The sequence below is a fragment of the Ziziphus jujuba genome, chromosome 8 (assembly GCF_031755915.1).
Source record: "Ziziphus jujuba cultivar Dongzao chromosome 8, ASM3175591v1".
Classification (NCBI taxonomy): Eukaryota; Viridiplantae; Streptophyta; class Magnoliopsida; order Rosales; family Rhamnaceae; genus Ziziphus; species Ziziphus jujuba.
The window spans coordinates 13560676-13575510 of record NC_083386.1 but is presented as its reverse complement, the minus strand read 5'-3'; the positions used below and the strand labels follow the sequence as shown (position 1 = coordinate 13575510).

The 14835-nt window shown below is 33.1% G+C and overlaps 3 protein-coding genes across 4 annotated transcripts; 1 reads left to right on the top strand and 2 right to left on the bottom strand.

The window, feature by feature from the left end:
- The first annotated feature begins 1130 nt into the window (after positions 1-1130).
- Positions 1131-2662, top strand: LOC107413571 (probable membrane-associated kinase regulator 4). The gene has a single exon (XM_016021556.4). It carries the CDS (start codon positions 1257-1259, stop codon positions 2403-2405), a length of 1149 nt encoding a protein of 382 aa, XP_015877042.3. The 5' UTR covers positions 1131-1256; the 3' UTR covers positions 2406-2662.
- A 3956-nt stretch (positions 2663-6618) lies between these two features.
- LOC107413582 (uncharacterized) lies at positions 6619-8107 on the bottom strand. Of its 2 annotated transcripts, none has more exons than XM_048469768.2 (5): positions 7807-8107; positions 7673-7722; positions 7463-7598; positions 7185-7247; positions 6619-7040 (listed from the first exon to the last, which is right to left on the bottom strand). In XM_048469768.2, exons 1-5 carry the CDS (start codon positions 7994-7996, stop codon positions 6955-6957), a joined length of 525 nt encoding a protein of 174 aa, XP_048325725.1. In that variant the 5' UTR covers positions 7997-8107; the 3' UTR covers positions 6619-6954. The 2 variants fall into 2 exon arrangements, with proteins under 2 accessions (XP_048325725.1, XP_048325724.1); XM_048469767.2 differs by having other exon boundaries at positions 7141-7247; positions 7807-8096.
- An 857-nt stretch (positions 8108-8964) lies between these two features.
- On the bottom strand, positions 8965-12673 carry LOC107403892 (ankyrin repeat-containing protein ITN1). Its single transcript, XM_016010802.4, has 4 exons — positions 12485-12673; positions 11573-12103; positions 10252-10661; positions 8965-9935 (listed from the first exon to the last, which is right to left on the bottom strand). The coding sequence occupies exons 1-4, from the start codon at positions 12504-12506 to the stop codon at positions 9105-9107; spliced, it is 1794 nt and encodes a 597-aa protein (XP_015866288.2). The 5' UTR covers positions 12507-12673; the 3' UTR covers positions 8965-9104.
- Positions 12674-14835: the final 2162 nt, after the last annotated feature.

The following is a 14835-nucleotide window of genomic DNA, read 5'->3' as shown; positions in this document are numbered from 1 at the left end:
CCAGGAATCCAGTGAAAGAAAAACGTAAAGAAAGAAAAATCAAGTTAAGTAGAAAGTGACTCTTTAGCTCCAAACATTATTCTATTGAGTAAGAGAAGCGTTTTTTTTTTTTTTTTTTTTTTTCTAAGTTTGTTTTTATTAATTGGTAGAGAGAGAGAGAGAGAGAGATAATGTGAAATTGTGAGGTGCAGAAAAGCCAGGATTTAAGATATGAGTTGGTTCCCAGTTTTGAAATTTGGCTGAAAAGGGTGGTGACTGGTGAGGTTTGAGAGAGATTCTCCACATATATCTATTAATTTTCTTGTGCATGCGGTCTATTTCATGACTTTTTTTAATTCACCTAATAAAAGTAGGCTTTGGAGTGGAATGGGACTTTCTCTCTCTTTACTTCTAATCAAATATTTTATATATTATTTATGTATAGTTTTATTTGTATGTATGTCAGTAAATACTCACACAGTATAGATATATATTTTTATATATTTGCTGCCATTAATTTGAACCCCAAACACAGTTTTAGTAGCAAACAACTTATGTTTAAAATGCAGAAATGACCTGTATTGAATTGTACTATTCTAAATCCGGTCAAATCCTAGACTTAGAAACCATTCATTTGGAATACCATATAATATAAATCCATACTAGCAATAAACCTAATTCACCAAAAAAAAATAAAAAATAAAAAAAATTAGCAATAAGCCTAAGCTGAGTAATACTCAACCAAATTAATTTACAGGTCATGATCACATTTTTTTCCACCTTTTCCTGTTAATGTAGTTTCTTATCATGCATTCGGAATAAGTTCCTAACTATTAAAAGAAGTGTAGATGATGCTACAGCTGAATTGTTTGCCAAAGAAACCTGAGGCCCACACCAATTCCCCCCCCTCTGTCTCTCTCTCTCTCTCTCTCTCTCTCTCCTTTTGTACAACTTTTTCGAGTGAGACTAAAGGAGAGAGGGTGAGAGCAGAATATATTAAATATCATTAGATAAATAAGAACTGCAATGACAAAGCAACCACAAAATAAATAAATAAAATAAAATAAAATAAAAATTCCAATAATATTTGTAAATTTTATATTTTTAAAATTCCCAATATTTCCAAAAAAAATTCAGATTCCCATCATCCATCCTTATAAAAGCATGCACCCCTTTCTAATAATCTCACAAAGCCTCAGTTTCTTCTAAAACTTCATACCAAACTAGAGGGAGAGAGAGAGAGAGAGAAAGAGAGAGAGTTCAGAAATAGAACAACAATGGCCTTAGACTATCTATCACCATATGATCATGCTGAAGATGACTACATAGACATGGAAGTGAGCTCCTTCTCCACTTTCCTCTGCCATTCAAGAAGCTCTCCACACCAAAACCCAAGAGAGTTTGAGTTCCAAATGTCTTCCACTTCTTTAGAAAGAGAGCCAACAACTTCTCCTGCTGATGAGCTTTTCTACAAAGGAAAGCTTCTTCCTCTTCATCTCCCTCCTCGACTTCAAATGGTCGAAAAACTACTCCAAAATACTAATATCTCTCCCAATTATGATCATATCAGAAAATTAGACAACAACACTACTTTTGAAGAATTCTATAGCACCCCATTAGCCACTAACACTGCTACAACTCCAACTAGTAGTACTCCATTTGAGTCCTGCAACATTTCACCCTCTGAATCTTGTAGAGTTAGCAGAGAACTCAATCCAGAAGAGTATATGTATGAGTACAATTATTCCGCAGAATTGAGTTCCTTCATCGATGATAATAATCCCAAGAAATCTTGGACCAAAAAGCTCAAGCATTCTGCACTTGGTTCTAAGCTCAAGGCTTCAAGGGCTTATCTCAAATCTTGGTTTGGTAAGTCTGGTTGTTCCAACGAGTCCAGCACTGCACCGGTGGCTACTAATGAAGGATCATTGTCGAAACCTACAAAAGATTGTTCGAGTAAATATCTAAAGGGTATTGAGAAAAACCCATTGGGACAAATTCAGAATGAGAAATATCAAACAGCCACATCAAGTAGTTCTGTCACGAGGAGCTTCAACAAGGAGAAAATGAATGAGGATGGTGTTGGTCGACATAGGAGATCATTTTCGGTGTCCATCAAACGACATTCGACGAACAAATCTTCATCATCTTCATCATCGTCATCATCTTCTGGATCATCCACTTCATCTTCATGTTCTTATAATAACAACTCTCTTGGGGTTCATGAACTGCAGTTTCTCAAGAGATGTAGCAGTGCAAATTCTGAGATTGAGAGTCCAATCCAAGGAGCAATTGCACATTGCAAAGAGTCTCAGCAGCTTTTCCGTTCAAGAAAGACTGTAAGTGAAGTTGGGTATTTATCATTTTCAAGTTCCAGACTTGGAGTTTGTGAGGATCAAGAAAGACCAGACGTTTGCAGGGGATGAAAGATAAAAGAGAAGAGGAAAAACAAAGGGATGGGGAAAAGTACAAACTTTTTTGAGTTTTGACTTCGTTATGAATGGTTTCTTTCTTTTTCATCTTTTTTGTAAATTGATTTAAAAAACAAAAAATGTTTTATATGTTTTGAGCAATGCAAGAATTAGGAAACTGTGAGTTCCAGTCTTACACCATCAAAAGCAATGCAAAACATTCTACTAAAGTCTGAGAAGATGCCAATGAGTTTGTCTCTAAAAGCTATAATGATTGGTAAATTGGTAATGAATAAAGTTGTTGTCAAAAATAAATTAGAAGATTCTTATCAAGATTATCAACATAAAGGAATTCGTAGGTGAAAACTGTTTTGATAGAAAACTATCTCAATCTATTTATCCTCCTAGAGGATAGAGTTTTAGTATTCAATATACTCATAATTTACTAATATATTTTTTAATCTTAATTTAAGAATGATTATATATATAATTATATATATGGGGTGAAATTTTATTCTACATATCTTATATCGCCTAACTGATATTCGACTACACGTAATCCATAATAACATAATTTATAAATTACTTAGTATTATAAAATGCCTGACATCCCCAATAAAATATTACTGTATATGAGCATATTCATTTTATTGCCTACTCTTGCCCATTTGAAGATTCCCAGTCAGTCTCTATCAGAAATAATTTGGTTTGTTCAGTTCATGATTACTAATGAATGATGCAAAATTCGTTTTCTTTTTTCCCATAATTGCTCAAGAGTTCAAGTTGCCCAAAATATCTTATTTGAGGATCGTATCCAAATATGCCATCAATGTTAGGTAATTGCAGCAAGTAAAAGTAGTACATCAGGAAAAAACAAAAAAAAAAACGTATAAGATTCTTGAATATACAACTTTAACCTTGAATGATGTAGCCTACCTAGGAAGAACAGCATTTTCATCAATTTTATACGTTCAGGTGTACTACAACTCTACCATTCAGAATCTAAATTGCACCTGAAAAAATCGATATATGTATATATTATGTACTATGTGTATAACATATATATATATATATATACATATATACACCCTGGAAAGGATTCTACATATACGTCTAGCTTTACAATCAATTCCCAAACACCTAGGCTTTACCATTCTCTCTTAAAATGATGTGGGTCCTGTTTACAAATATTTACTACTTTTCTTTTTCCTTTTGAGTTCTCTTTTTAACAATATATATATATATATATATATAATATAGTTTATTTTACGAAAACTAGAGTTCCTTTTGAATCGAACATTTTAAATAAAGAATGACTTCCACAGAAGAATTTACCATAGACGACCATTTTCCATCACAAGAAGGAAATTAAAAAGATCAAAGAAAGAGATCAAAGGAAGGGTCTGTGGTTTGTGTAACTATAAATAAATAAATATATATATATATATATATATATATATATATATATATATATATATATATATATATATAGTGAAGATATTTTAAGCACTCACAAAACTATAAAGGGAATTTTAAGCACTCACAAAACCATAAAGGGAAACAAGTTTCATTTTGTCCCCAAATGATGAGAGAAAAAAAAAAAGAATTTTATTTTGCTTCCCATGAGAAATTGTCTGACTATATTTTATGACTTTACCTACTATTAAACATATCCTTCAAGCCTTGAATTTTCCAATAAACCCGACAGTGTTTCCCCAATGCAGCGAAGATAGGAAAGTAACATAGATTAGGCAAATATCACTATAATTATTCTTTAGCCAATCATCCCATAACAAGTTTAATCATGACCCATTTGCAAAGCCCACATATCTGCCTCTCTCAAGCAACTAAGAGACACTTCCTCCTTATATATATGTATTATATATTATGAATATGTGTATTAGCATTAAAGGATGATCTTGGATCATGAGCAAAATAGGATATTTTTATTAATCTCATATAAAAAGTTGAAAAATTGTTGAAAAGCCATGGAAGCATGGCATGCTAGCTCCTCGCCATGGGATACCCAGTGCAAAATACACTACTCAACTGGGAAAAAAGGAAACTAGTTGATAACAAATTAAAGTATATAAATGGGATTTTCTTTAAAGTGCAGAAAAAACAGCCTTTTTGGTCACTCTTTGTTCCTTTTATTTGTTTAATTATCCTAGTGGGGGTACTAAACCTTAAACTAAGTGAGCATGTCAGCTGGAAATTTGACAGGATTAAAGGCAAAGAAAGAAGTGATGAAAGGCTAATTTGATGTTGTTAAGCACTAAAGTGGTATAATAGATAGAGATAAAGCATTTACCAAGAAAACCTTTTTCCCCACCCAACCCATGGATGGACTTCAATAAGAGAAAAAGAAAGACTAGGTAGGGCTTTGCATACTTCCCTGCTACTAATTAGTCTTAATTGCTAATTAGATTTTGATGTGTTTCAAAATGGCATGGGAAAAAAAAAAAAAAAAAACTCATTATTTTCAATGATGTCATTTGGCCTTACAGATATCATAAATAATGACAAAATATCATGATTTTCTCTATATATCATTAGTGGATATATTTTACTTGTTATCATTTCACAATTTTATATATAGCATATATAAAATCATTATTCTTCTCCTCTAGTTCTAGGAAGGGCCATGAAGATTCGGCTATAGTGATTTGGGTTAGGTTGGATTCAATTCGAGCTGGTTCAGTTGATTTGGAGTCGCAGAGATCGTTTATTGGATGAAATAATAGATTTGGCTTTGGGTTCAGTTCAAGTTGGTTCAAGTGATCCCAAGTGGCACAAATCATTTGTCCAGAAAATAATAATTTTGGCATTAGAATCATTTGATTTCGTGATTAGACAATAAAAACAAATAGTCTTCAAAGAAACAATAATTTTACCGCTAAAATCAATCGAGTTGGTGATTAAACAAAAAAATAAAATAAAATAAAATTTTAAAACCATAAGTCCTCTCTCATAAATCTGTGTGGAATCCATATATATATATAAATATATACACACACGATCTATATGATGTGATTAGTGGACCGTGCTCCTTGAAATTTGCTCGTGGTTAGGCAATAATATTACAACATCAACTTGTATGCCAATTTTACTTAGCAAGTGATAACTAATGATACAAAATTTTACTTGTTTTATATTGGATTTTTTACTCTAATTATCATTTGAAAGTGCATTTAGTTCAGTTATGGAATCTAGTTTTTATATTATTTTTGGTTATTTTTATATTGCTTTTAACCTAATACATATTAAAGTGTTTCTCAAATTTTTTATTTTTATTTTATATTTTATTTAAGACAAATGAGTTGATAAATAAAATGGTTGCCTTTAGCATTACTTGTTATAAGGATATTATGTTCCTGCATTCCACGGGACCACAGTAGAAAGGTCAAGCAAGGCCAGGTTCTAATAGTCTAACACCTGCCAGCTGCTGCAGCTAGTTTATTGAAGAATTAAGGTGAAATTTGAAATAAATATATACTCATTTAAATTGATAGTCTCTGTAAATCGAAGTTCCAAGAAATTGTACCGTTGGTTTGTGTAGTATTATCCTGTAAGACATACCTCGAACTTCAGTACATTACAATGACACTATATTATATTAATAAGTGATTAGAATCTGCTCAGGTTTTTCAAAATGTTATAATTCAAAGCCAATCGCCACATAGATGGTAAATTTACAAGCAAATATTGTTTAATGTGATATCAAGTTTAAAATCTGCTATATAAAGAATTAAGTTTTTCTTGTTGGATAATTTGTTCCATTCTAATTTGATAAGCAAGATAAATCCAACGAGGCTCCAGCCGTCACTAATACTGCGGTCCTCATGCGGACCGTCCTTACCATAGAATTTCCGTGTATATATATATATATATATATATATATATATATATATATATATATAATATTGAGGATAAAGAAATTGAAGAAATAATGGTTTTATCACTGAACTGTCGAATATCAATGATTTTAACTCAATCAAATAGACAAAACAAAAAATAATAATAATAAAAAAAATGGAAGGATAAAACCAAAAAAAAAGGAAAAGTTTGGGAAAACCATATGAACAGGCAAGGACTGCAGCCTTTTCCAATGATCGGTTTAAGGCTTTGGAAAGGTTTTGATTTTGGGTTGTCCCTCTAATATGAAACTCCACATACACATGAAAACAGGGCAGTGTATTTATATATAGATATACAGAATATCCAAAACTCCAAACAAATAATAGCAAATTCCTTTCCAAGATAATTGTAACACACCAGTTTAACATTTACACCAACATAGACTTCTAAATTTGTTCCTATGTACACATATCTTGGATCCCATACTAGTTCACCATTATCAAACACTTAATACCCTCGGAAACAAAATTCTAAGAGAAGCATTCGCATCCACTAAAATGTATCACAAATGAGCAAAACAACTCGAAACATTTCCAAATGCTAAAATGAAAACAAGCGCACCATAGATTTGTAACTTGTTTGAAAGTAAGGAGTGCTTTAATTCATTAACATCCTATCTTCTGAAAAACATAGTTAACACAAATTTTTACAGAAAACGATATATCTTAAACTTTACCATTGTACTTCTGTTTATGCAGGAGATGAATCTGGTGTCTGTAGCTTCATCACAATCTGTCCGCCAAAAAAGATTTTCTTAGAATCGACAAATAATACAATTCTCACCATGAAAAAACCAGAAATTAAATCATTGTCACAGATGATAAAAGAGTGCCTTGGTTTTCTCATTTTCTCCAATGTAATCACTTAGTCTTTTACCCCTGTCCAAAACCTTTCCCGCCCACAAGAGCTGGATTGTATCCTCTTTCAGTACCTCTGAGCCTGAAAATTTTTCAATGGTGGCATTCAATTCCAAACTACCATATTGTAACAAAATAAGAACTACAAATATCAAATTCTACAATCCATGAAACATGATAAAGTACTATATTTACAATAAGGGTTGCTAAAAATTACATTTTCCAAACAAATATATGAAAAAAGGAGAAAAAAAAAATAAAAAAATAAAAAAAGTAGAAGATGGGTATTGAAGAAACCTGTTAGAATTCTTCGAAACTGATCCAAATCCGAAAAGCCAAGCAATGGAGAAACTGTCGAGAGTTCCTTCGCTATGCACTGTACGTGATCTCTTAGAGCATAATAAGACAAGGGTTTATTGTAAACCACCTGGTCCTGCAATGAGATACCCAAGAATTTCAAAATGATGTGTTCTAATTCACCAAAAAAACCAAGGCATTTGGGTTTACCTTGGAAGCATAGGAATTGGCTTCGGATAAAGCTCTCACAAGAGGAAGTGCTGCTTGAGAGCAAAAACAAGCGAGTGAAAGAGGTTCCAAAGTCCAAAAAAAAAAAAGAAAAAAAAAAAAAGAAAATAAAATACCATTAGCGTCACCATGGAAGGGTAGCAGAAGAGGTTCAAGCTCAAGAACGAGGGCTTGAATCTTGGCTTGAAGATTGGAAATTCGTGTGAGTTCGAGAGCAATTTCGTCAATCCGTGAAGAACTAGCGCAGTCGTAGAGGAACTGAATTTGATCAGAGGTTTGGCCGTGCTTCGCGTGGATTCGAACCATTTTCTCAGGCGAGCTCGAAAGGAGGAAGAGAGGGAAAAGCACTGAAACGAAGCGTTTTCAGGCTCTAACATCTGAGAATCAAAACGCACCGTCTTTATTTATTTGGATTCTTTAAACTTAAACAGCTAATTGGCTAAAATACAAAATCTGAATACATTTTCTTAATTGAAATTCTTAAAATATAGAGACAAAGTTATTTTTATTTTAATATTTTAATAATAATAGAAGAAATATATGTATTATATATATATATATATATATAACACCTGTGATCATTTCTTATTTAATAATACACATTACCCAATAATATAAGATTATAAAGTAATGAAAACAAAAATAAATAAATAAATAAATAAAAGAACAAAAAAAAGATTATTTTAAAAAGATGTTTTCTAGCTTCATTTTCTTAAGAAATACAAAAAAAAACATTCCTAGATGCATTAGAATGATAAAAATTTACAAAATATAGTTCATTGTTTTTCCATTACTTTGCAAATAATTAAAATGATAAAAATTTACAAAATATAGTTCATTGTTTTTCAATGCATAATCTTTTTCTCTCTTTTGCAGAATTTGAAAAAGATGTAAATCTTTTGAAAGTTAGTAGGTACACTTCACTAAGAAATATTAAAGCACTTTTGAGTGGTAAAGCCGAAAATGGAAGTCTGTGGTGCAAAAGCATAATTTTGGACTTTCTTAAAACAATAAAATTTTAGGCCTAGCATTTTAGACATCTGAGCAATAACATGAAAATCAACTTGGTTCACCATGTGAAAGATGTTACCAAGACTAGATAATAAAGAGACCAAACCCTAGGTCGGATGCACCCTACAGAGAGGTTTGGTAACATATTTAGCTTTAATTAAATCCATATATCAATACTTGTAAAACATCTGAATCCAATAATCGCACACTAAAACCACTATCAAGGATATTTTGGGCACCAAAAATGAGTGCAAATGCGCAGGGGCTCACAAATGTATTAGTCTTATTTAACTCCAGGACTATTCCTGAAGGAATACCTTATAACTTCTTTTCATTTGTTCAACATTCATTTTTCTAGTCTCTACCAGTCCTGCAAATTTCCAATAAATATACAGTACACGCATCATAGGGCATATATCCTATCGATTTCTGAATTGGAGAAGTCAGATTGATGCCATGAATTTGAACCGCTTCTCCTAGGATGCTTATCCTTCTTCCTCATGCTCCGGATCCTCTTTGACCTTACAACATAATAAGTCATGGTGCCAAGAACTGCAGCCATTATCACTCCTCCCACAACTGTAATCAGAATCGCAGCCCACTGATGATGCTTGCCCACTACTATGTAAGAGGAGGCCATAAATGCCACTGATGTACATACCGAAGCCAGCCACATCAATTTATTGATTACCTCCACTACCCTTTTCTCTGCCTTCGTCTCACCTCTAACCAATGTAATTTGAACAACCACAACAGCCAAAGATGTAAAAAGTGCAACAGCATTAAAGATAAAAAAGATTTTGAAAGGAGGACTCTTGACCATCACAGCCGTCCCGTCATCATTATCACCACCAGGCACCGTGAAGATAGCTGCAAAGGCAACTGTTGCGAATAGCACAGCCACCACAGTAACCGAGTTTGTTGCATTGTTGATTCCCTCACGGTGGAGCTTCCTCAGCTCTTTGGAAATGTTATGAACATTTTTGTTTGTTTTCCTAGTTTGTTCAAGCTGTGTATGAACATCTTTTTTGATCTGCGTAACAGTTTTCCTCAGTTCATCCCTTGGTTGGTTCAGTTCATTAGCTCTGACAGCACCATAGTGTGAAAGACACGCCATTATTTCTGAAGATTCTTCAGAAAGAGGAAGTCCTTCAGCAATGTCAAAAGCCGTTTTGTGGTCTCTGGTCAGTGCATTCACATTAGTGTCTGGAAGGTGTAACAACTCACTCACTATCTGCAGAAAAAAAAAAGGTTCACTGTCAGTACACTGATAAATAATTCTATTATCGTCATCGAGATAATTGAATACTTAAGGCATTCTATTTAAGAATATGATGCATGCAAAGGAGGGAATAAGTTAACATTGGAAAGAAGGGAATTGGGAAGGCAGGTTAGTGGCAGTGGGGGTTGTGTGCATGCATGTATGACAGTGCCACATATTAGGCAAACAACTACCGAGTTATGGTAAATGCACATTTGCTTATCTCATTTTCACACAACAGCAAGATTGAAGTATATTCAAATCTGGGGGATCAATCAAACATGAGTACCTCAGCTCGCTTTTTCCTGGTTGCTACATGTAATGCTGTGTTACCAAATTTATCTGGAAGCATCACAATAGCAGCATCTGCATCAAGAAGCAATTTCACCACTTCACAGCTCTGCCCTTTAACAGCCATATGCAATGCAGTTTGCCCTTTCTTGTCAGTCCTTCGGGCCAATTGTGAATCCTTACTCAGCAACGCTTTTACAATCTCTACATGCCCCTGTCTTGCAGCTAAATGCAATGCATTTTTCCCATTTGATCTAGAAATCTCCAACAAGCTACAATCCTTTGCCAATAGTTCATTTACAACAGCTGTGTGCCCTCTTGTAGCTGCAGATATAAGTGGGGTTGCATTTGATGGGCCAATGGTTTTGCTTAGCCCAGGGTCATGATCTAGTAGCACCTGGACAATTGCTGCGACAAACAACCATTTTGAGTATACAGACCTACTTTTAAGTAGAAGATGATTGATTTAGAGCACAAATCACACAACTACCAGAAGAAACAGCATTCTGATGGCAATAAACCATAAACACTCAAGCAGACCCGGCCGGGGGGGGGGGGGGGGGGGGGGGGGAGGGGGGAGAGGGAATCATTGCTCTGAAAATGGAGACAGGCAACATGGAATATGAATGTACAATTACAAGGTTACCTATTGTAATTGAAAAACCTCTTTCTCCCACTTTTTTTGTTCATGATAATATAGATGCCTTCCCCATCAAAATTATAATTTGTTCAGTGACATGAGATAGAAATTTTTTAGATAATTGTATGATATATGCTTAGTATAGCTTTTTCTTTAAAGATGGAAAACCATAACTAATATCTATACCTCATGAACTTAACCCTTCAATATCTATAAGCAAGCACACCACAGAGCTTGAGATAAAGGATAGCCTTATTATGAAGTTAAACATTAAAATTTTCTTGAAAAATGTGTACCTTGCAAAGGAAATAATGTAACTAATCATACCATCACCATGATCCTAATTCCCCAACAATCTATCCTGTACTCCAAAACACTCAAAAACATTAAAAAAAGCTAGCAATGATCCTCTATTCTCTCTGTGTGGTTAGTAAGAAAATATAGGAGTTCAAAGAACAACTAAAATTCCATATTAAACATTCCTTGAAATCCTAAAGATTAGCAATCTCAAGACAAACAATGTATTTATTTTAGTTCTTTAACATCCCCAATATTCAAAGCAACACAGTTCCAATCTGAATACAATAATCATTACTGAAAATGATTAACACTTCTAAATCCAATAAGCAGACAAAAAAGCTTGAAGAAAAAAGAGAAGAAAAAAAAAAAGAAACAATACCATGATGACCCTGAGTTGCAGCGATGTGAAGCGGGTCGAACATAGATCGGTTTTTCTTCGTCAGTGCCTCTTTGTTGGAATACTTTAGCAATTCCTTAACCACATCAATATGCCCTTTATCCGCAGCAGTGAAAAGGGCGGTCTCTCCGAGCTCGTTCACCTCGTTAACCACCGCAGCTCGGACCTCGGCCACCTCTGCATCGCGGTCGGCGCCACTGAGAGTCCCCACAATCTGCGAATCGATGTCATCGAGAATCTGCTTCACGGCGGTCAGATCACCTCGCTGAGCAGCCAGGTGAAGCTCGGTGTCGTTGTGCCTGCCGGTCACTTGCTTCACGTATTTCTTCTTCCCGGCCTGATCGATCCGCTTGCCGGAGTTCGACAGCACCAGGGCCGGTGCCGAAGCTGTCGATGACGGCGATGGTGAAGGCGATGGCGATGGCGATGGCGGTTCGGCATGGGGGCTTTGACCTTGTGGCGATGGTGGTGGTGGTGGAGTCAACAAACCCTTCTCTATGTCCCTCTCACCTCCTACAGTTTCAGAGATTCAATCACACAACGAATTTTGTTCAGATGAAAAAGAATTTTCCCAGGAAAATACAGAAAAAAAAAAAAGAAAAGGAAAAAGAAAAAGCAGCTCTAGTTCTATTTCATTTTCATTTTCATCGGTTTTCAAGTGCTTATTTATACATTTTTTTTTTTTGAAGGAAAACAAATAGAAACTAAAAGGGAGGTAGCTAAACAGTTCCAAGAAAGAATCCCTTTATTTTCTTTTCAAGGAAAGTAATTTCCGATAAGGCAAACAGTAAATTTGAGTTGCAGGCAAACATGATTGATCCAACAGGAAGCTAAAAAGGTAATCTATCAAATCAAACTAACAGAAACAGAAAAAAAGAGAGAGAGAGAGAGTACCATCTTCGATTTGGGACGCCATGAGAAAGAAACAGAGAGAGAAACTAGTGGTAGTAAGAGTTCATGAAAAAGTTTGGAGCTGAGAAAAAGAAGAAGAAGAGGAAAGAAAATGGCGAAGACGACAATACGAAAGAAAACAGAAGAAATTAGGAAGGTGCGTGGAAAATGTTAAGAGCAGCGGGTAGTGGTTGGCTACCCCCAATATTCTTTTGCTTTTGGATTTTTATTATTCGCTCTCTGACTCTTTGACTTTCCACGTCATCTACTTACTGATTATTATTATTATTATTATTATTTTTATTTTTTTACCATCTAATGGCCTCCGTCAACTCTAGTCCAATCCCTGTGTTTTGTTTTCTGGCCCAATTATTACTCTCTCTCTCTCTCCTAATTATTATTTTTTTCCCCCAAAAAATTGTATTCTAAAATATATCATTATTTTTATGTAAAAAAATAAAAATTCAATGATACTATCAAAAATTATTTGTAATTTGTAAATATTTAAAACTGTTTTTCATAATAAGCTAACAACGCCTTCTCTCTCATATTTGTTCATAAATTCTTCTAAAATTTTCCAATTACAATAACAAAATCAATACTACAGTCACTAACTTATTTATTAAATATAAATATATTATTATTTAATTAAATAATATATTAATATAATTTATATATAGATAAATTAATTTTTTAAAAAATAAATATAATTAAATATAAATCAATCGATACAAATATATTTAATAAATAACTTATTAGACTAGTTAATGATTTTAGTATTATTATTATTATTATTATTATTTTTTGGGTTAGAACATGAGAGTAAGGAGATTTTTATGTGGAAGTTTGAATCCTATTATTGACTAAGTGGTTTTATTAATGAGTTAAACCTATGAATACAAATAGCCAAATATATATAATATATATAGAAAGAGAAAATAAACAAAGTTGGTTACTATACGATGAGCGACAGCAATTATTTACTATCGTTAGATCTGCATGATTTAATAGTTGTTAATGATTGTTGCATAACATTTTCATATATATATATATATATATATATATTCTATTCAAGTTAGGATGTTCTCAATTTTTAAATTAAGAATAAATAAGGTTATCATCTAGTTAAATTAAATGTTATGTTAAATCTATTACATGTAATAAACAATTTTAAATAATTAAATTCATTTATCTTTATTTAGACATTATTATATATATGACTTTAATAAAAAAATATATATATACATAAACATATAGAACTTTTAGAACTCCCAAAATCATAACTGGATAATGGTGACTGGATAAGGAAGCAACTAGAACATCCAACAAGACAAAATGATCATATGCTGGTACTAGCACATATTTTCTTTAATGGTAATTTTTCTAATGTAAGATGTTTTCTAACTTTCAAAGGTGTAACAATAAATGAAACACAAATTAATAAAATGCTCTTTGTGGGTTCCGTTCTCTAATCTTACATGAAATTAATTGGAATTATATTATATAAAAAAAATTATTCAAAATTTTAAAACGCGTTTGAGCATTTACTTATAAAACTATTTTTTAATAAAAAAATACCAAATTACCAAGCCATCTTTTAGTTTTATTTTATTTTTTTAAAAAAAGTAGCAATATATATATATATATATATTTTGGCTGAAAAAAAAAACAATATTTCATTACGTGGAAGGCTAGGATTTAATATTTTCAAAAAAATTATTCAGGTTATATGTCAATTATTCTTTTTTTTTTTTTTTTTTTTTTGCATCCTGAAAAATTAAAATTTTTTCTAACCACCTTAAACTAATTAAAATCTTACATTGTTGATCCCCTTTTAATTTTCTATCAAAATTTTAACAGACTCAATGTCACGGTCCCACCGTTCTAGGTGTGCAATGGGACCGTGTGGTGCTTACTCACCATTCGCAGGTAGTAAGCCAACTGTTAATGTTCCTGACAAGCAAATAACCCACATGATATTAGTATTGTGCAAGTACCAAACAAGCAATAAAGCATGTAATCACAATCATTAGAAAAATGGTAAGCAAACAAGGCAACAATAAAATTGAATGGAAATGCGTTCGTTTTATTTGGTCACGATGGAGAGAACAACAGATAGGTTTACAAGCATCCTACTATAAGTTCTCACCTATGCTAGTGGTCTAGTCCAATAACTCGCCGACTAGCTACCCCACTTTAAAGAGCTTATCGAGTCATTTTAATCCTAACAGGAATATACGTCAAAACATGCAAGGAATCATAATGGGACTATTTCGTATAACAAAAGCTAGAAATCTAAGCAAATGACCATGGGCTTGACTAATGACCCTAGATGAACTTGGCCTGGTATTTAC